At 41.4% G+C, this 20,025-nt stretch overlaps 1 protein-coding gene across 3 annotated transcripts in view; it reads left to right on the forward strand.

Annotated features, from left to right (window-relative positions):
• Positions 1 to 20,025, forward strand: part of LOC121952201 (rho guanine nucleotide exchange factor TIAM1-like) — a 67,507-nt gene that overhangs the window by 13,490 nt on the left and 33,992 nt on the right. For all 3 annotated transcript variants that reach the window (XM_042498732.1, XM_042498731.1, XM_042498733.1), the window contains exons 2-9: positions 5,504 to 5,609; positions 8,126 to 8,787; positions 10,069 to 10,355; positions 11,502 to 11,774; positions 11,882 to 12,113; positions 12,760 to 12,932; positions 13,512 to 13,736; positions 15,948 to 16,133. In XM_042498732.1, the coding sequence (XP_042354666.1) occupies positions 8,133 to 8,787; positions 10,069 to 10,355; positions 11,502 to 11,774; positions 11,882 to 12,113; positions 12,760 to 12,932; positions 13,512 to 13,736; positions 15,948 to 16,133 (2,031 nt within the window). In that variant the 5' untranslated portion in view covers positions 5,504 to 5,609; positions 8,126 to 8,132. The remainder of the gene's footprint in view (positions 1 to 5,503; positions 5,610 to 8,125; positions 8,788 to 10,068; positions 10,356 to 11,501; positions 11,775 to 11,881; positions 12,114 to 12,759; positions 12,933 to 13,511; positions 13,737 to 15,947; positions 16,134 to 20,025) is intronic.

Raw genomic sequence — 20,025 nt, forward strand, 5'->3', positions numbered from 1 at the left:
CTAGTCCTGATTCACATGTTATGTGCGGTGCGTTTGTTATCTTTCAATGCAGGTTTGCTCAGCGTAAACAACAACAAGGAAGCCCTGGTGTACATGCATGCATGTTTGCAGGTGTGTGTATTTCTGTAGGGGTGTGCAGGTGTGTATGGAAAATCGGGGAGCGTGCAGACACTGATAAAATGTCTCCCAGATTCCCATGGTATTCTATTTTGACTTGCTTGGAATGAAGTTTGCCCCACAGAAATTCCTTTGTTTACCCCCCAGAGAGTGTTAACCTCAGCGACTTTATTCTGTGCCCTGAAGTAGGGGGTAAGGTAACCATTTGAGGAATGTGAAAGGTGCGGGAAAAGCCCTGAGGGAAGGGTGAGTCCAGTGACTGCATCATGTGTTTTAATGCTCAATAGGGGGGTGGTCAAGGGTGCAAAGAAAGGTCAGGGAGATCAGTCAAGCTGAGAGCTTCTCTGGTTACAACAGTGTCTAGACCAGTTTCTATTGTTACTACCATTAATGTTCCTTTTAGGGTTGAGCTACTTTCTATAGTTCAAGTCAGGAATAACAAAAGTGTTGAGTTATAATTACTACACCTCGACTACTATTGCCTTTTAAAATGATTGAACGATAAAGGCTACCAGTAACCTATTTAGTCACCATTATTTAATCATTGGATTAAACACACACTGAGGGGTTTTATCCAGGATTTTCAAGTCCCCAAACATGTTAGTCTTAAGGACTTTGCATCCTGGCATCAACTGTTGTTAATCTATAATCAGGAACGACAGTCATCCAGTCTTACGCCTAGTCCACATGGACACGGCCATTTTTTTTAAACAGAACTTTTTTTATGCAGTCTTTCATCTACACACAACTCAACAAAAACTAACTTTTTGTTAAAGTCTATCCAGGGTGAACATTTTCAGAGACTACATTTTCAGTATTGATTCATAAACAGGTAAAACAGAGATTTTGGCTTGTAAAGTCAGAGTGTGTGCTACTATCTCCTTGTCAGGCATCACAAATGAGGCAGCATTTTGTAGTATGGCAGATATGGCCAAAAAAGTGCTGGCTCTAGCATTGCTGCGATGAGTTTGTACTTGTTCAGACATAAATATACAGTCACTCTTCCATGATATCGAGGAATGGGTGCATAATAAAAAGCACCACGGAGGTCACTGCTGGAGGTAGCCTTCTGGTTATAGTGGTTTTTGTGCTATTGATTGGCCAATGTCTTCTTCTACTTCCTCTGTGCATGGTAAGGCATATGTTTCTGCCTCTTGGTTTGACATGCTCTTGACAGCACTTAGTGTTTAGTAGTGTTTTTGTCATTTGGACAGAGATTTTTTTTTGAATCAACAATGTTTGTGCATAGGATTTTTTTTTGTTGAACAAAAGAAAAATGAGAACATCTCTGTTTACAAAATGTTTTTGTCTATGTGGACTTGGTCTTAAACTAGTGTGTTTCTCTTGTAATGCATTGTGACTAGTTACTAATATAACTATAAATGATGTTTAATAGCATAACTGAAAGACCAAAACGATAGTTCATTTCACAATAAAACATATTTTACTCTAAAGAGTACCCATTATAGTGCTTTTTAAAAGCAGGAGATAACTTGTTCTATTTATGACTTAGATGCTGTTCACATGTGAGAGAAATTTATGTCAAACAGGTTAATTATTGTTGTTAAAGACAGGAGTTTTATTCATAATGCAGCAGCCACTGTCATTACTGTGCTCTTGTTCAAAATCAAAGACCAAATATTGTAAAAGTGAATACATTTATGATGGCTTTTTGTCTTTTAGGAATGAAGGGCATGCAATAAAGGTGCTTGTTGATGTCATCATTTGATGTCTGATTTCAGCAGCCACTTCAGCGTGCGGTCTAGACTATGACAGGCTTATAAAAGCAATGAGACAGGTTTTGTTTGGCTTCCATCACCGTACAGTGCAGTACAGTAGTGCACATCCACGTCATGGGTGGTTTGAATCCAGAGCGCTGAGCTGTGTGTCATGTAGGGCGGAGCTGTGAGACAGGTGCAGAGATGAAAAGATTGGCGGAGGGAAGCAGGGTGTGCCTGCTCCGTGGCTGTTCTGACAGGCCTTTGGTATTTTTCCAAAAGAGTGTGAGAGCATGTGTGTGTGTGTGTGTGTGAGTCGGAGAACCTGCTCACATTTCTCTTGGGATTGTGCAGGTGTGTGTGACTGGAAGCATGTCTGCCTTTGTAGTATTACACTTCATTGTGTGCTGCAGAGAACTTGCTTGAGTGTGTGTGTGTGTGTGTGCGAGAGACGTGAGAGCCTATAGGTGTGGAGTGGCTTTCTAACGCAATAATGGCAGTGTGGCAATATGAGTTTGACAGCTGCAGCACAGAGTTGTAACTGACAGCGTAGTTAAGTGGCACATTCAGTCCCAGTATGATGCTCAGCCCTGTCTCAGATTTTTTTTGTCCCTTATACTCAGCCACTGAATGCTTGGAAAACAGCAGATTTAAAGATTTTGTGATAAATTCAGTGAATAAAGATCAAATATAGAGTTTAAAATAAAGCAAAGAGACTTGATATGCTGTTTTAGAGTTGTGTTTTTACCAAAGGATTGAACCAGTATGGAATTTTATTTTCATCAACATTGCTCTTTGTCCCTTCTCAGTGTGTGTGTGTCAGTGTGTCTGCATGGTAATGATGCTTTGGCTGCTGTTGCACAGGCCGCTGTATTAATACACTCTCCCAATGTGTTAATATACTGCGAGAACGAGAGACTGAGAGAACGAGAGCGAATAATTATGTTTCCCCTTTTGTCTCGACTCCCTCAATTAAGCCCGAAGAGAGGCAGCCAGAGCACATGTCTACTTATCCACTTAAAGCTCGGCAACAATAGGACCCCCCAATTTGTCTCTATCTGTCTATCCCTCTCTCTCTCTCTCACTGGTCCTCAGTCTTCATTTCTTCCTCCCCCTGTTTTCACACTTTTCCATATCAAACTTCTATTCATAGCACAGGACCCCCAATATGTTTTTTTTTTTGTCTCCTTTCCCTTCTGTGTCTGCACCATCTTTAGCGCCCTCCCTCCTCATGTGTTTTGCCTCTAGCCTTGCCTCACCTCTCAGCTCTACGTGGGTTTAGCAGAGCCTCGACCCCCCTCTCTCTCCGTTACCCCTCTCCCTCTTCCATACTTTGCTGCAGGGCATGGGGAGAGGAAAACCGAAGAGACTAAACATTTTAGACTGTACACTGCCAGAGGAAAAGCAGCGGTTTGATTTCCCCTGCGCTGTGTTAGACAGGATTGTTTTGTTTGTCTGGCCTGTGTGTGTGTGTGTCTTTCACCTCCACAACACTGAACTCAACACAAATAGATGTATAGATGAACTTGGCAACAGCGATGTGAGGTCAATGCAACCAAGATTTCTCAATAATAAAAGATCATATTGCTGTGTTTTTGTTATTTTGACAGACATTATATTGCTTTCCATTCACCCACTATGCATGTATGCTTCTATTAAACATTTTAGGTATTAAGTCCTTTGTTTTTACTCTACAGTTATTCAGAAGGAAAGCAGACCAGTTCCAAAATAAATACCCAGCACCTGTCAAGCATTGTGTGTGCATTATACTGTGTTTGTTTTGGGGGGTGGGTGTCCAGCGTGTGGGTTGGGATAAGTCTTGTCAGGCCGGATGGGATGGAGGAGGGATGAGAAATAAAGGCTGGAGGGAGAGAAAGAGGAGGAGAAGTATCAGGGTCAAGTTTAGCTTATGTAACCACTTCCCATAGCTGGGTAGAACAGGTCTCCTGTGGATCCTTAAAAAAACTTAAAAGACATTTAATTCATGTGACGTGGAGGAACCAAACACACATACATTAACCACATCCAGTAAATTACAACTAAACAAGCTTCTTGTGATCCACTCTAGAAAGTTTTTCGTAGATCGTCTAATTTTTTAACGTGACCAAAGAATATTGAAAAGTTCGTCTTAAATGTATTTCCAAGTGCTATTAAATAAAGTCTTAAAAAGTCTTAAATGTCACTTGACTAAGCTGTAAGAACCCGAATAGAAATGTGCTGCAAGTTTTAAATACTATTAAAAACTGTTAGTGCAATGTGAGAGTTGACCAGTGGAACAAAACACTGGTTTCAATGCACTTGCTCGGCTCGCTTCTCTTATTGTCCTTTTCCACTTCTCCTTTTCTGAACTCTTATTTTTCTCTTAATTTTCCCAGAAATGTAACATGGTTGATTGATTGTATTTCTGCCCCAGAGAATAAACAAATTGAGAGTTCATTATCAGATTAGCAATAACAAAAGCAACAGCTGTAGGCAAAGTTTAGTGAAAGTAACAAGTATGCTCATGCCACCACTGTAGACCTGAGGAAACGAATGCTTTGTTTGATTCCAGGAAAAAAATGGCTGGTTGAAATTACTCACTAGATGTGAAGGGCCTGAACAGACTCTGGTTGACATCCGCTTTGCGATAGATAAAGTGTGTATTTTCTCCCCTTTTTGTGTGTTTTTACATGTCAGTGAAATCATTTTGCCTCCATTATTTTCCTGCTGATAGGCTTATTGGAACACAAACAAATCTGACAATAGTGTTTGCTACATTTAGGGCAGCAGTCTATGCTGCAAGGGGGCTTCTGAATCTCAGCCGCCTGAGAAGGATCATCGGTTATATCCTGCTTATTCTATGTACAAACTACTTCTTTTTGTGAACTGAAAATATGTGCAAAACGACACACACGAAGGCATGATTGTACTTGCATACCTTCACACTATACATAGCACATTATGGAAATCATGGTCTACCCTAAGCAGCTCAGGGCTAGTATTAGGGAAAATTAGGTCGTGTTGGCAAGGATCATTTAATTGAGTCTTAAGCAGAAAATCATTCACCATAGCAGCTTTCATCTTCTGTCATTTCACCAACAGTGTACTCAAGTGTGTGTGTGTGTGTGTGCATGCATGTATGTGTGTGCATGTCTTTGTCTGCAGGGAAACAAGGGGTGTTATCCCAAAATGATTTATGCACGTCATGCCTGTACATGCCCGTATGGTTTGGCAATGAGTTTCAGGGTGCAGTTCAAAGAAATTGTGCTTGTTTGTGAGTTTGTTTCGCCCCCTCAGGCTCACACAATACCTCTGTGCTTTGTTTCTGATGATCTGTGAGTTTGTTTATGTGTGTATTTAAATGTGTGTCTCTTGTCTGTTTTCAGTTGCCTCCCTGCATCATCTTAACTCCAGGCTTCACTGACCACAGTGTCCTTTATTCTCTTTCATCCGCTCTGGTATTCTATAGACTCTCTCTCTCTCTCTCACTAGTGTGCTCCACAGCTTTCCTTTCAACTTTACTTCACCCGCTTCATGTGACGTACCTGGCAGATCCTCTGCAGTAGTTTGAGAACTACCTTCCCCTTCTCGTCTTCTCCCTCCTCTTCTGTGTGCGTTTGACACATCAGGTCACTTTGAAGTTGTGAGAACTCCACTGAAACGCTTCTCTCTCTTCTTGTTCCTCTCAGGGCAAACTGACACCGGCGTTTGAGGATGTGTGGAAGATCATGCGGTCGGTGAGAGATGACACCGCAGTGATGTGCAGAAGCTGGTGATGTGGCTGCGTAATCACAGGTAACCACAGTTTGTACACCTTTGTCTGTTAACTCTGCAAGAATGCAAAACCATGATGATTTTGTATTGAATTGTTAAATCCTAAAAGTTTATTTGAGTACTTTTCCTTAGCTACTTCAATTTTAGTAACTTAAAAGTCAAGAACAATTCTTTTAGGCTTTGATTCTCAATACTAGATTGATTAATTTGTTTAAAACAGATTATTGTGATAAGAGATTTTTGCAGTTTGAGCCCACACTGAGAACCTGATGGTGTGTGTTTGATGATGTGTGACTCACAGAGGACCAACTGATCTGACAGCAGTTGACTCAGCAGCTCTGTGTGCTTATATAACAGAGCGCATGAGACGATGCAGGATGCTCGGAGAACTTTATGATCAGCAGAATGCGGTTAAAAACAGATTTCTTTGATTGTTTTAACTGTTTTGGGAATATAGCTAATGAATAATTTGAACACTGATTGGAGAGAAAAGTGCTGCAGAAAGGATCAGGCGATCCATCCTTGTATCAACCGAGCCAAGTCATGCTGCTGCAGTGCACTGTGCACTTTCCCAGACTCAAATTCATCAAAATTTAAGTTTGAATTACTTAAACTGAAATGAAGGATGTTTTGGCATTTTAAATTTTGAATGTGTCTTTGTGGTCGCTGAAAAAATGAATGAGATTCTGAATACTTAAATGGGACAACACCAGAAAACCCTAAGGAAGCTGTGTTCATGCTCTAAATCAATTTTTAATGAACTCCATTGTCCCTGTGCTACTCCATTTGAGTACGTTGTCCTAAGCAAATTACCAAACATTAAGGTCATTTATGGTGCATTCCATTTGCACTGGGAAGTCGCATTTCCCTGTTCCTAATCAGAAATTTCAACTGGGACTGGGACTGAAGTTGGATTTCTGATTCGGAAAGTCAGACTAACCTCTCCAACCTGACCTCAAAAACCAAGATAGCCTCTCCACACATCAGCAGTAGTGAAAGCTGTTGTAATATACTGTTTATCAGCACAGTCTTATTTGGACAGGACTGCACACAGTCTCAGCTTCTATCTGTGGATATGTTACTGCGGTGTGCAGCATAATGTGCTGTTATCAGCTGCTACTAACTAACCTGGCTAGTATTGATAGCAACATCTTGGTTTTCTGACTTGTACTAGAACAAGGTCAAATCGGGTGTGATGTCATTCCTTACTCCGACTTCCCATTTCCAAGGTAAATGGAACGCTGCGTTAATGTAATCCAAAACTGGCGAGGGAACTTCCACCTCAACAGTGGATACCTGATCCCTGATCTCATCTGCCTCACAGCTCAACTCAACAAAGCATTCAGAGTCATCACCTTTGATGCACCATTGTTAGTAAATGGGCCATCAGATGGTACTCACCCAGTGCACAGATTGACCTGTTTTTTTCAGCAAAAAATGTGTCAGTGTAAACATGCAAATGCCATTTGAGGACAAGGGCTACAATTTGGTAATCAATAAATGTGTAGCTCTCAACATTTAAATATCCAGTGTGTAGAATTTTAGAGGATATATTGGCAGGAATGTAATGTCCATAACTATGTTTTCATTAATGCACAACCACCTGAAACTAAGAACTGTTGTTTTCCTTACCTTAGGCTGAGCCCTTTATATCTTCATACAGATCCTCTTCCATGGAGTCTGTCATGATAGAGCCTTTTGTGTTTTTGCATCAGCCACCCTAGCTTTATAAGCTTGGCACACAGTAGAGGTCGATTCTGCAACCTCACCTTTAGATGCCACCAGATCCTACACACTGGACCTTTAAAAAAGTCAGTATCTATAAACAACCTTAAACAAATCCAACCTTAGCAATGGGCGTAATGGCACTTTTCCCTAGTTTAATGGAAAACTGTGACAAAAGACTTTTTGCTCTAAATGCATCACTTACAGGAAAGCTAGGACTGGGTTTTGAACATTTTTTATAATAGTGCCAATATGATATATTGAGTTTGGCACAAATACTAACTGCTTTTTTTACAATGCCTCTTTTTGCTGAGAATGACACAATTTGGCACAACCCCTTTTTCTGTCTTAACAAAACCAATAACATTTACATATAACAATAAATATTTGATCAAAAACTAAGAATCTGACTGACCATCTGATGCCATCTTCCAGTATTTGACAGATTTAAATAGTTGCTGCTGCAGTCAGAATTTCCTATTATCCAAGAGGCATTGAGATCTGACATGTCCTTCAATTAAAATAACAATTTTTTTTGAAAAGTCCAAGCTCAGTACTTTTGGTTGCACTTTTTAGCTGCTTTGTGTTCTGCTATTAGTTAGCCTGACCTCCTGAAAACCACTGAACCACATAAAGAGTAATTTATATAATTGTATTTTGTTGCTAGTACATCAAATACTCCTCTCTCCATTTTAAATATAACAGGGTCAGTGTGCCTGTTCATGAGTACACATGTAAGATAAAAATTACAGATGTGGCACTGACCAATAAGTCGTTACAGAACACTTACATCACTACTTTATAATCTACAGTTGAATCATGGGAAACGTGGAGAGTCAGAATGGGGACAGTGCTTTCTACGGCGATGCGACGGGACATATCTCCCGCAAGCACACATCCCGGTCTCTCCGTCTCTCCAGCAAGCAGCCAATCACCCGTCGTTCCCGGCACTCTTCTTCAGTGAAACAGGAACACAGAAACTCAGATGCCTCAACCCGCTCCTCCAGCACCCCTAGCATCCCACAATCCTTAGCAGAGAACGGACTGGAACCTTTCAACGCAACAGATGAGTTTGGAGAGTTTGGCATCAACCCTCACTGGACACAGCGTGTTGCTATGACAATGAGGCCGGAGTCCTTTCAACACGATGACGACCCCTTGGCCACACCAACTCCCGAAACCTCTGAGGCGGACACTGTCGCTCAGGATGGAGGAGAGGACTCCATGGGGGAGGGGGAGGGGGAGGGGGACGTTCTTGGTGAGGAAAGGTACCTCCAGCGGATGACTGAGGGTCCACGGGATGGAGGGAGTTTTAAAAAGAAGCGGTCCAAGTCAGCGGACATGTGGAGAGAAGACAGCCTGGAGTTTTCTCTGTCCGACCTGAGCCAGGAGCATCTGACCAGCACTGAGGAGATGATAGATGGAGGAGAAGAGGAGGAGGAGGAACCGTTTACACGCCCCAGAGGCAACGCAGGTAAGGACGCAAACACACAAAAGCTACTATCCTACAGCAGTGGTTGTCAACTGGTGGGTCACGGTCCACAAGTGGGTAGCAGGTCCTTTTGAATGGACCACAATTGACCTGTGAATGTGTCAAATTTGTAAAAACATACCTAATTTTGAATACAGCCTAATTTATCATGCCATCCTGTTTTTTCCAGCACAGCCACTATTTTATAGCCCTGTTCTTATTATTATTTGACCAATTAACCCTTTAACATCTGGATTGATATCAGTTTTCATGTGCTGTATTCAGACACTTTTCACAAGCTTTAAAAAACCATGAAACCTGAGCAATGTAATTTCATTTGAAAACATTAAAAAAAAGCAATTAGCAACTTGGCAAAAATGTCCTGCAATTTGCAAGAAATTAGTAACAGGTGACAAGGAAATTTCCTTGTTTCTTTTTGTTTTTGTTTTTTACTTTTCTTTTTTTGATCATTCTCCAGAAATTTCTTGTCACCTTTACTCATTCCTTGCTAATGCCTTATTTGTTTGTTCTTAAAAGGAATAAGTATCCAATGTTCTTATGAACTCATTCAGAAGCACATCATAGTTAAAAAGATAACCAGATGTGCAAATTGTGTTTCCATTTGCAGGGATGTTAAGTCTACACTGCCATGCCATTTTCACTCAGTTTTCAAGAATGATAACTGATGGTTGAGAAAAATGTTCATATATATGTATATCTGTGCGTGTGTGCAGGGGTGTTAGCTTGATTTGATCCGCTTCACAGGTGATGAGGGGGAGGAAGGTGGGAAAAATTGCACCGAGACACTCACCGAGTGGGGAAAAATGATTTGAGAAAATCTGCTGATTGAAGGTTAGCTGCCATCCATCAGTCGCAGTAGTTCAGTTGATCACAGGGTTGTTAGCTTAGCTGGTGCTGTGCAGGAGCTGCTGGAGCTCAGTGCGACAGCAGGCGGTAGCTGCTAACTTGACTGCTGAAGGTCTAAGCGCTGCCTCAGGTGGTCGGCTCGCTCAGAATAATGAATGGGCCTGCTACGTACACACACGTGCGCACTCACAAAAATCATACAGATTCACACAAGCACACACATGGGGAAGGTTCATTCACACGTCAAATCTGGCAAAGTAATCTGAAAGTAAATGACAGCAATCAGAATACGCTGACCTAACCTTGCTCACACACACACACACACACACACACACACACACACACACACACACACACACAAACACAAACACAAACACACACACAGATTTACACACTAACCACCTGTGTATGTTCCAGGCTCGGCTGAAAGGGCATCTTCTCTGGACCATCTGTGCAGCCAGCAGAGTCCTGGCCTCAGGGGGCAGAGGAGCCGCTATGCTAAAAACCGCAGAGAAGCCCAGTGCGATGGAGACGGAGAAGGGGAGGAGGGGTTGATGTCTCCAACCGAGGAGGATGGTGGCGGGTATGGAGCATTCACGCTCCCCTGCCGACGCTCCCACTGCCTGTCAGAGGGCCTGGCAGGGCTTGGCATCCCTGCTGCTCCGTGCCCTGCTTTCCAGGGACGCCGTGCACAAACTACTCAGGTTAGATTCAATTTTATCAATAAATATATGAATAAAATTACAAAGCAGATGAAACATTTGCCAGGTTAAGTATCTTGTCTCTTCTGTTTCTCCTTTCTGAGATTCTCACGGCTAAATGTAGAAAGATAGAGGACTTTGTTTATCAGCAGTACCCAGGAGGTTCAGGGCGTTCAGTGACACGACAGAGGACAGCAATTAAAATTTTGTTGACAACTCAGTGACATTTCCTGTGTGTGCTCATGCTATGCAGTTGTGTGTGTGCACATTTTTATCTATGTGCTTTAAGGATGTGTGTATAGTTGTGTAGCGGGGAAAGGGATTACAAGGAGTTGGATAGAAAGTCGCTGTGGGGCTACTTGTCCAGTGCTGGCCTGGTTCCTTCATTTCCCCTGCAGAAATAAAAGCATTAAAGCATAATATCTTACATGTCCCATTCACTAACCACACACACTGTCCTAACATGCAGAAATGTGCACACAAAGACATTTTGAACATAATTTAGAAGGTTTTCATACAAAGTCACAAAAGCAGATTCAACCCAGAGGAAAAGGGATGAAGCAAAGTCACTGTGATGTTTCACCAAGAAGCCAATTAATAAGAGATTCAATGGACAAAACAAAACTGCATCTATAGATTAGAGAATGTTCATGTGCTTTTGCATTTTCATGTGTCATTCATAAAAAAAAAGTTCCCAAATAAAAAGGAAGCACTAAAATAGCGAACCAGGCTTTTCTTTCAACTCATTCCCAGAACCCCCAAGCACCCTTGGATAGCAGAGCACCCTAAGTGCTTATTATAAATTCATCTAGCCAGGCTGAGGGGGTTGTTAGACCGGATATAAATAGACCATCAACACAGCAAAACAAAGAGAAAAAGAACAGAGGGAGGCAATGCTTGGTAAAAGAAAAGTGTGAAAGCACAGAAAACCTCTCGCTCAAAGTGAAAAAATTTCTTTTGGGAGATATGCATGGAAAAACATGTGCACCCACCCACATATACTACATATACACACACACAAATATAAATACAGAGAGAACTTGGGTAGCCTAATCTGTGCGTGTGCACATTTTGGCTATCCAAATATCTGTAAATATGTGCGTATGTACATTAATAATTCATAAGTAAATCAGTTCTGTTTCCTCACAGGACATCTCGGGTGTTTTGGGCGAGGGAAGTGAGTATGGTGATAGTGGCATCGATGGCGTCACCACAGAGATCGACGGGGATGGAGAGTTGGTGTCCCGACGCTGTAAGGCCATGTCGGCCTCTTTCTCAGTATACTCAGCCACCGAGAGCAGTGTTTTCAACGGGAGCGACAGCGGGAGCAGCAGCGCAGGAGGAGGAGAAGGACGAGGAGGCGAGGGAGGCAGGGGAGGAGTGTATGAAAATTTCCGGAAGGAGCTGGACAATCAAGCCTGGGTCAGTTTCTTTGTGCATGTGTGTCTAAGTTATTCCTTTTTTAAAAAAGTAGATGATAGATTGGCCATGCTTGTCATCACTCAATTTTTCCATGGTTTTCTCATCAGACACATCAGGGTCGGGACTTCACGGAGGAGGCTGGCTCTGCTGTGAGTGATGAGCAGAGCAGCGGCACACTCAGCAGTGCATATCCATCGGATGCTCTGATTTGCAGTGCACAAGGCACGGTCAGAAAAGCAGGCGCTCTGGCTGTGAAGAACTTCTTGGTTCATAAGAAAAACAAGAAAGTGGAGCCCGCAACAAGGCGCAAATGGAAACACTACTGGGTCTCTTTGAAAGGTGAAGATTTCTTCGGATTTCTACCTGTGTTTGATTTTAATCTCAATCATGCAGCCACAATGTCGGACTCAGATAAACATCTTAACTAGACCCCAACCTGTTTAATCTCATTCTCTCTCCTGTTGGACTGTAATCACATCAGTCTGAACACAGTTCATGCCCTTGGTGGTCACCTCCACTGTCCGCCCTCACCCTCTTCTGCGTGGCCTTACATTTCCTCTCCTCCGCCTCATCACAATTTAATTTTACAGCAGCATCCGTGTCCAATCCAATCTAGTCCTTTAGAAATGCATAAGATACAGCAGCTGCATTCCTGCCTGCTGCCTGTCCTCATATCCTTGCCCCATAATGATAAATAAATCAGGAAATATCTCTAAGTACTCTGCCTGACCTTGTGTTATATGTTAGAAGCAGTAACTAACAATGTACATTCATTTTAATTTATTTTATTTTTTAATTTATTGTTTTTTGCTGGGGGAATTTTTTGCACTCTCAGTTTTCATATAATTGCAACATGGTGCTAGAAAATCTTGTCTTACTAATTGTTTCAGTTAGATAAAATACAGTTCTTAATGTGTCATCAATATAAAAAATCCTTTTTCTATCTCTCTTTTTCTTTCTGTCTTTCTTCTATGCATTCTTCAAGGCTGCACTCTTTTCCTGTATGAGTCAGACTGTCGTTCTGGGATCGACCACAACAGCGTTCCCAAACATGCATTGTGGGTGGAGAACAGCATCGTGCAGGCCGTACCCGAACACCCCAAGAAAGACTTTGTCTTCTGTCTCAGCAACTCAGTGGGAGACGCTTTCCTCTTTCAGGTGAGAGAGAGAGGGACACACTGGCATTTAAAACGCGACATAATGGTGCACTTCCATACAAAACAACAGAACAGCAGTTGTCTTTGACTTCAAATCCAGTTAAATTTCAGTTTTTTCATTGTTTTCAGGACTGCATGAAGATAAGGGAGACAGAGATGGATGGGAATATTAGGAGATGTTATTTCTCCTGGGGTGTTTGTGTATGTGTGGCACACAAGTACATGACATTTAGTCGTGTGTGGGAGATAAGCCAGTCCACTGTCCATGTGTTTGTTTTATGTCTGACATGTTTAAAGGCCATGCTGTCATACTGTGACAGTGATCCACCACAGTGACTATTGTGTAGTATTAACATGTGTCTATTTATATGCATGGCAGCTGTCCACAGTGACATTCAATCAATGGATGAGAAGATAAGTAATAAAATGATGATGAGATTGTAGTGACCACCCTCTCCCAGAGGCTAATAATGGAACTCGTGCTTCAATTCTCTTAGCTGTCAATTTTTGATTTTTTCCCCGTTAATTTCTCAGAGATGTTTTGGAATTAATTTCCTCTTTTTTCCCCCCCTGCTGTCAGACGTCAGGACAGACAGAACTGGAGAACTGGATCACAGCGATCCACTCTGCATGCGCCGCGGCTCTGGCTCGGCAGCACCACAGGGAGGATACAGTGCGACTGCTGCGAACAGAGATCCGCAAGCTGGAGCAGAAGATCGACATGGATGAGAAAATGAAGAAGATGGGAGACATGCAGCTGTCTACTGTCACTGACGCCAAGAAGAGGAAGACTATACTGGAGCAGGTACAGAAGGAGGCAAAAGGGAGCTGTGAGTCAAGAGCTCTGCAAGCACTCAAACAGATTAAAGCTGCTGCTTGTACAGTAATAACACGCAAATTCAAAAAGAGAGGAATCAGCTCAAATGATCATACAGCAAATTATTCATACCTTATGTGGATGTGATGCTGATCCGAACCAGGTTTGTGATCTCGTGTTGAGCGCCCTACCCAGTGCATTTTAACCTCCAGTTGAGTTGAATGAAAGCACCTAAGGGCCTTTACCGATGCACATCTTTGTACTTTTGAACTCCACCAATGCTCTCAAGCACTGAAATCTCAGCATTAAATCATCTTAACTGCATGGCGTCATCAAGACAAAATGTTCTTAAGGAGTACTTCGACAGCAGATGTGTTCAACTATTCTGACTCGTGCTCATATATTAACACATTTAAGTGCAGCAGAATGCAGAATACTCCAAACACATGTTGAAACACATGCAATGCATACTATTAGCCAGCAGGTGAGCCGGAAATCTCTTGCTAATTCTTCCATATTTAATAGCTGTTTTGAAACAAGTCAAAGCTGGAATTTTAAAGCTTTGAAGATCTGATTTTTTTTCACTGTCAGTAAAACATCGCGTGTCGCTTTTGTCTCACTCTGTGAATGCATGTCTGGAGCTGCTGCTCAGTGTGAAAGCAGCATTGCATGTAAACATTGCAAGACGGTTTAAGAATGTGCCCTGAAACAATAGGGCCCCTTGTGGGAGCAGACCCCTGTGTCTTTGTATGTGTGTGGCATGTGGGTTATTAAAAGAAAACAGTATTACATAATGTAAAGCACCAGGAAGTTGTTACGTAATGTCAACTGTGTAGAACATGTCACATTTCTGAGAAAACACCGGGACTTTGATTTCCTACTATAATGGGATGTGGGATCGAAATGTGAGATCAAAGGAGTGAAAAAGCCTTAACTTAACCTGAGTGAACCTGATCTGTATCTGGAACCACAGTAATCGACAAAAGTTTACATAAATAAACAGGCCTGGGATTCGCTTTTAATTAAAGATTCAAAGAAAGAGCAGTTCGAGAGACAGTCATTCCAAAATCAAAAATACATATTTTCCCTCTTACCTGTAGTGCTATTTATGTAGTTTTTTTGGGGTTTTTTTGTGTGTGTAGTGTTGCGGATGGCAGTAACATGGAACTAAATGGCACTCGGCTTGTGGTGCTCAAAGCATCAAAAAAATGCTTTTAAAAACTCAACAGCAATGTCTCTTTCCAGAAATCTTGACTTGCTTACTCAAGGGAATCCACAGCCTTGTTGTGAGCAGTTTCATGTAGGAACTGTTTTCTCCCTACAGAACTACCTGCCAATAGTAACACCATACAGAGGATAGCATGCATCTACTCATGGACGAGAGACATGTGCTCACATGACAGTGAGAGATGTAAACATCAACAATGTCCTCCTTGGCTGAGTTGGGACATTGGCTAGTAGTAGCTTCTCTCTGCGAGGTAAAGCGGTTAGCAGGTGTAGTTTGGTTGAAAGAATACAGTTACCATATGAAAGTGCTCACAACAAGGCCTGTGCATTATCTTGAATAACTGGGTCATGATTTCCGGAAAGAGACACTGTTCTTGAATTCAAATGTATTTTTTGGCTCTTTTTTGGCTAAGTGCTATCTAGTTCCATTATATTTGAGAGAGGGCAGAGAGTTCTACAGCAGATATCTCCAGCACTCTGCCACTCACACCACAAAAAGGAAGATTCAAGAATAGCACAATAGGTAACAGAAAAAGAGGTATTTTTGATTTTGGGGTGAACTGTCCCTTTAAGTCCTGGAACAAATAGGTTAACACAAGGACCAGTGCACATGAAGTCTAGATTGTGTTTCATTGCGAGTGTGTGTCGCTGTGTTCCACCTCCCACGGCCCACCCTGTGATACATTGCACATAGCACAGCAGGTCGGCGACTGGTGGGGGTAGTGTTGGTGAGTAATGCCTCTCCACAGGGTCTTCATCACTCCCACATCTCACTCCTCCTGAAATGACCAAAAACTATCTAACAAAGAGTGATCTCTCATGCATATTTTATCCTTTTGTTTTGTCTTCATCACTGCTGTGTTTTTCATCAGTGGCCAAACTTGGAGCTGCTCCATAGATAAATCTGGATCTAATCAGCAAAGTTTGCTTATCTTGCATAATCACTAATCCATCCTTTTCACTTTCTGGTAGATCTTCCTGTGGGAGCAGAACTTGGAGCGGTTTCACATGGATTTGTTCCGCTGTCGCTGCTACCTGGCCAGTCTGCAGGGCGGCGAACCCCCCAACCCCAAACGCCTGCTGGGCTTTGCTTCGCGTCCCACCAAGCTGGCTATGGGACGACTGGGCATCTTCTCTGTGTCCTCCTTCCATGCACTGGTATGAAAAAATGCCCATTCACCCGCTCACGTTTATGTACACACGTTTTTTTCAGTATTCGTGTGTGACTCCTCTTTCCAAATGTCTCCCCCACTTGCTGTAATTTGACTCTTAAACTTAATCACAGCTCCTTAATCCAAATTCTGTCCCACGTGCTGTGACATGTTCCAGTAAGCATTACAGAGAGGTTCCCAACCGCTGACCCTCAATACCGGCTCAGAGAGTGGGTGTGTTTATCTAGCTGTAAGAGTGAGCATCTTGTCGCATACGCCCACTCAAAGAATTTCTGTTTGCTTGACAAATCTGCAAACTAATATTAAGAGATATCTGCAAATGTCTGCAAAGGGACAAGTGCTCTGGTACATTTGTAGTCTGATTAGTATTGTACCATAACACCAGTAAACAGAGCTGGCTGAAATGTAATCTCGGAACCCGTCAGCTATCGCTTTATCGAGTTCGCTTTTTATAAACTTTTTTACATAGAAACATGTCTGCCTTCATACACAGATATCTGTTTATGGAGATTAGCTGAAATGACCAGCACACAGGAGAGGAAGTCGTGGTCCAGATATCCGCTGGCTACAACAGATCAGACCAGAATATTGGTCCTGCTCCCAGAGGTTTATCGTCATTAGCGGATTTGTTCCAAGGCTGGCACCTGCACACACCGTCTTCACCTCGCACATTCAGATCATTTTCTTCACATATTATTCTGATGTTTACTTCTGTACCCTGTGGCTCAAAGCCAATTCATTAGCTCAGAGCTCTGAACCGTGTTCTCGTTGTCACCTTGAGCGCTCCAAGAATGTACAGAGTGAAACACCTCCATAGATGTTATGATCTATATATATATATATATATATCATGTAGCTGTGTGCTCTGCCAAATACCATCCAGGAAACAAAGAGCAGAGCCGAGAGAAAGAGGTGGAAATAATTTCTCTATAGGCCAGTTTCATACAAGCTGGCCATTGGATACACCAAACACACACACGCAAACACACACACTTAGAACATCAGAGGTTGATAGTGTTTTTTTGTGACTGGTGAATCAATACGAACTCTGTTAGTAAGCTGCCATCCCCGAGGCACTTTCCCACAAACAGGCTTAACACTCTCTGCTCTGCTGACCCCCCCCTTCCTTTTTCTGCCTACACCCTCACTTCCTTTGTCTATTGCTCTGTTTTCCTACTCAGTCTCTCTCAGTCTCTCCTTCGTCTTTTCTGCTTCATTTTTTCACATTTTCCTCTACTGTGTCTCACACTATCTCTATTTTTCTCTACCTTCTTTCCTGCTAAGTTCTTTTCCTCTTCCCCCTGATTCTAAATTTTGTTATTGCATTAATCAAATACTGCTATAAAGGGGCACTTTGCAATATACATAAACTAAATTAAATAAAATATATTATAATAATATTGATTCACCAGTCACAAAAATATAATATAATAATGTATAATAAAGAATACAATTTTGTAATTAATTAATGAAATGCAAAAACATTTAAATGAGACAATTCACATCGCTTTCAGCAAAAGATAACTGTCCTCTCTCTCAACTCTTATCTGTTTTCCTTGGCTACAAAAGGAACATTTCTACTTTTTTTTCTTTCTTTTTTTAACTTTCTTTAGTAATTCTTTTTACTCATCGGGGTTGTTATTATCCATAGCCAAAAGCGACATCGTAATAAAATAGGCAGTAAAAAGGCCTTACATGCATCTTACATAAGAAGAGTCTTGAAGACAGTTTGACCTATTATGTTTGAAGTGTGTGTGTCTCATGAGCAGTGACTGGTGAGGAGACCGATGAGCACACACCCACACAAGTACAGTATGTGCTTGTGTGCACATACAGAACATACATGTGCATCGAAGTATGCATTCGTTTACCATATAGTGAGTCAGTGCTGCTCATGTAGCTCAGTAGTTCAATGTGTTATTAACCCAGAAATGCCAAGAGTGGTTTCTCATTGAATGTGTAGTGGCCCACTGAAGGAGACTATAAGAGGTTGAGTGTGTTCAGTGTGGGCTATTAGTGTATACTTTGTAGCTGGAATTGTGTGCTTTTGTAATGTGTTGGTGTGTTCACATGCCAGTGTGTACACTTATATGTATGAATGCAAAAAGTGGCTCGTAGAACAAACAGACAACCACTGCTATCAGTGTGCAGGGCACATTTGTTGTCTACCAGTCCACTTTTTTATTCTCAGTCCATTCACTTAAACTGCAGCTCAGCAATTTAATGAAATAAAGAGTGGTGTTAAATACCATTATCATATTAAATGCAGTTGATCAGTAAAATGCTTTCAGGAAAAACATCAGAAACTGTGCGAATAAACGAATGCATACTTCGATGCACATGTATGTTCTGTATGTGCACACAAGCACATACTGTACTTGTGTGGGTGTGTGCTCATCGGTCTCCTCACCAGTCACTGCTCATGAGACACACACACTTCAAACATAATAGGTCAAACTGTCGTAAAGACTCTTATAGTATATATAATATAATAATGTATAATAAAGAATACAATTTTGTAATTAATTAATGAAATGCAAAAACATTTAAATGAGACAATTCACATCGCTTTCAGCAAAAGATAACTGTCCTCTCTCTCAACTCTTATCTGTTTTCCTTGGCTACAAAAGGAACATTTCTACTTTTTTTTCTTTCTTTTTTTAACTTTCTTTAGTAATTCTTTTTACTCATCGGGGTTGTTATTATCCATAGCCAAAAGCGACATCGTAATAAAATAGGCAGTAAAAAGGCCTTACATGCATCTTACATAAGAAGAGTCTTGAAGACAGTTTGACCTATTATGTTTGAAGTGTGTGTGTCTCATGAGCAGTGACTGGTGAGGAGACCGATGAGCACACACCCACACAAGTACAGTATGTGCTTGTGTGCACATACAGAACATACATGTGCATCGAAGTATGCATTCGTTTACCATATAGTGAGTCAGTGCTGCTCATGTAGCTCAGTAGTTCAATGTGTTATTAACCCAGAAATGCCAAGAGTGGTTTCTCATTGAATGTGTAGTGGCCCACTGAAGGAGACTATAAGAGGTTGAGTGTGTTCAGTGTGGGCTATTAGTGTATACTTTGTAGCTGGAATTGTGTGCTTTTGTAATGTGTTGGTGTGTTCACATGCCAGTGTGTACACTTATATGTATGAATGCAAAAAGTGGCTCGTAGAACAAACAGACAACCACTGCTATCAGTGTGCAGGGCACATTTGTTGTCTACCAGTCCACTTTTTTATTCTCAGTCCATTCACTTAAACTGCAGCTCAGCAATTTAATGAAATAAAGAGTGGTGTTAAATACCATTATCATATTAAATGCAGTTGATCAGTAAAATGCTTTCAGGAAAAACATCAGAAACTGTGCGAAGTACTTGAAAAATTGCATGTACTACATATACATAAATATGCTATATAATATGTACATAAATATACAAAAAACTTGAACTGTGTCTTCTTGCACCCAAGTGAAAATAGTCACACTTCAGCGATTTGGCTATTTACGCCCGTCCCTATGATGCCTTATTGTGGATCTCACTTTGTGTTGTGACTCGTCACATCAGCACAATAAGGATTAGGGAAAAGGGGTCATAAAAAGGGGTCATATTTAGGGCTAGTACTAACCAATTAGATATGCTCTGAAATAAAGGCAATACTTATACAAAAAAAAAAATACTCACACATTTACTGCTAGAAAGTCAGATGATGTAGTAAAAAGTGTAAGATATTCAATTGGCGGGGAATAAGATGTGTTGAATGTATGGGTCAAGCACAGGACATGCATAGGAGACTGGTGAATCGTGTGTGAGTCAAAGTTGGCTTATTATTTTTTTTGACTCAGTCAACTCATTATTTTTCAGTTTTTATGATTT

Source organism: Plectropomus leopardus, chromosome 13 (genome assembly GCF_008729295.1).
Source record: "Plectropomus leopardus isolate mb chromosome 13, YSFRI_Pleo_2.0, whole genome shotgun sequence".
Taxonomy (NCBI): Eukaryota; Metazoa; Chordata; class Actinopteri; order Perciformes; family Serranidae; genus Plectropomus; species Plectropomus leopardus.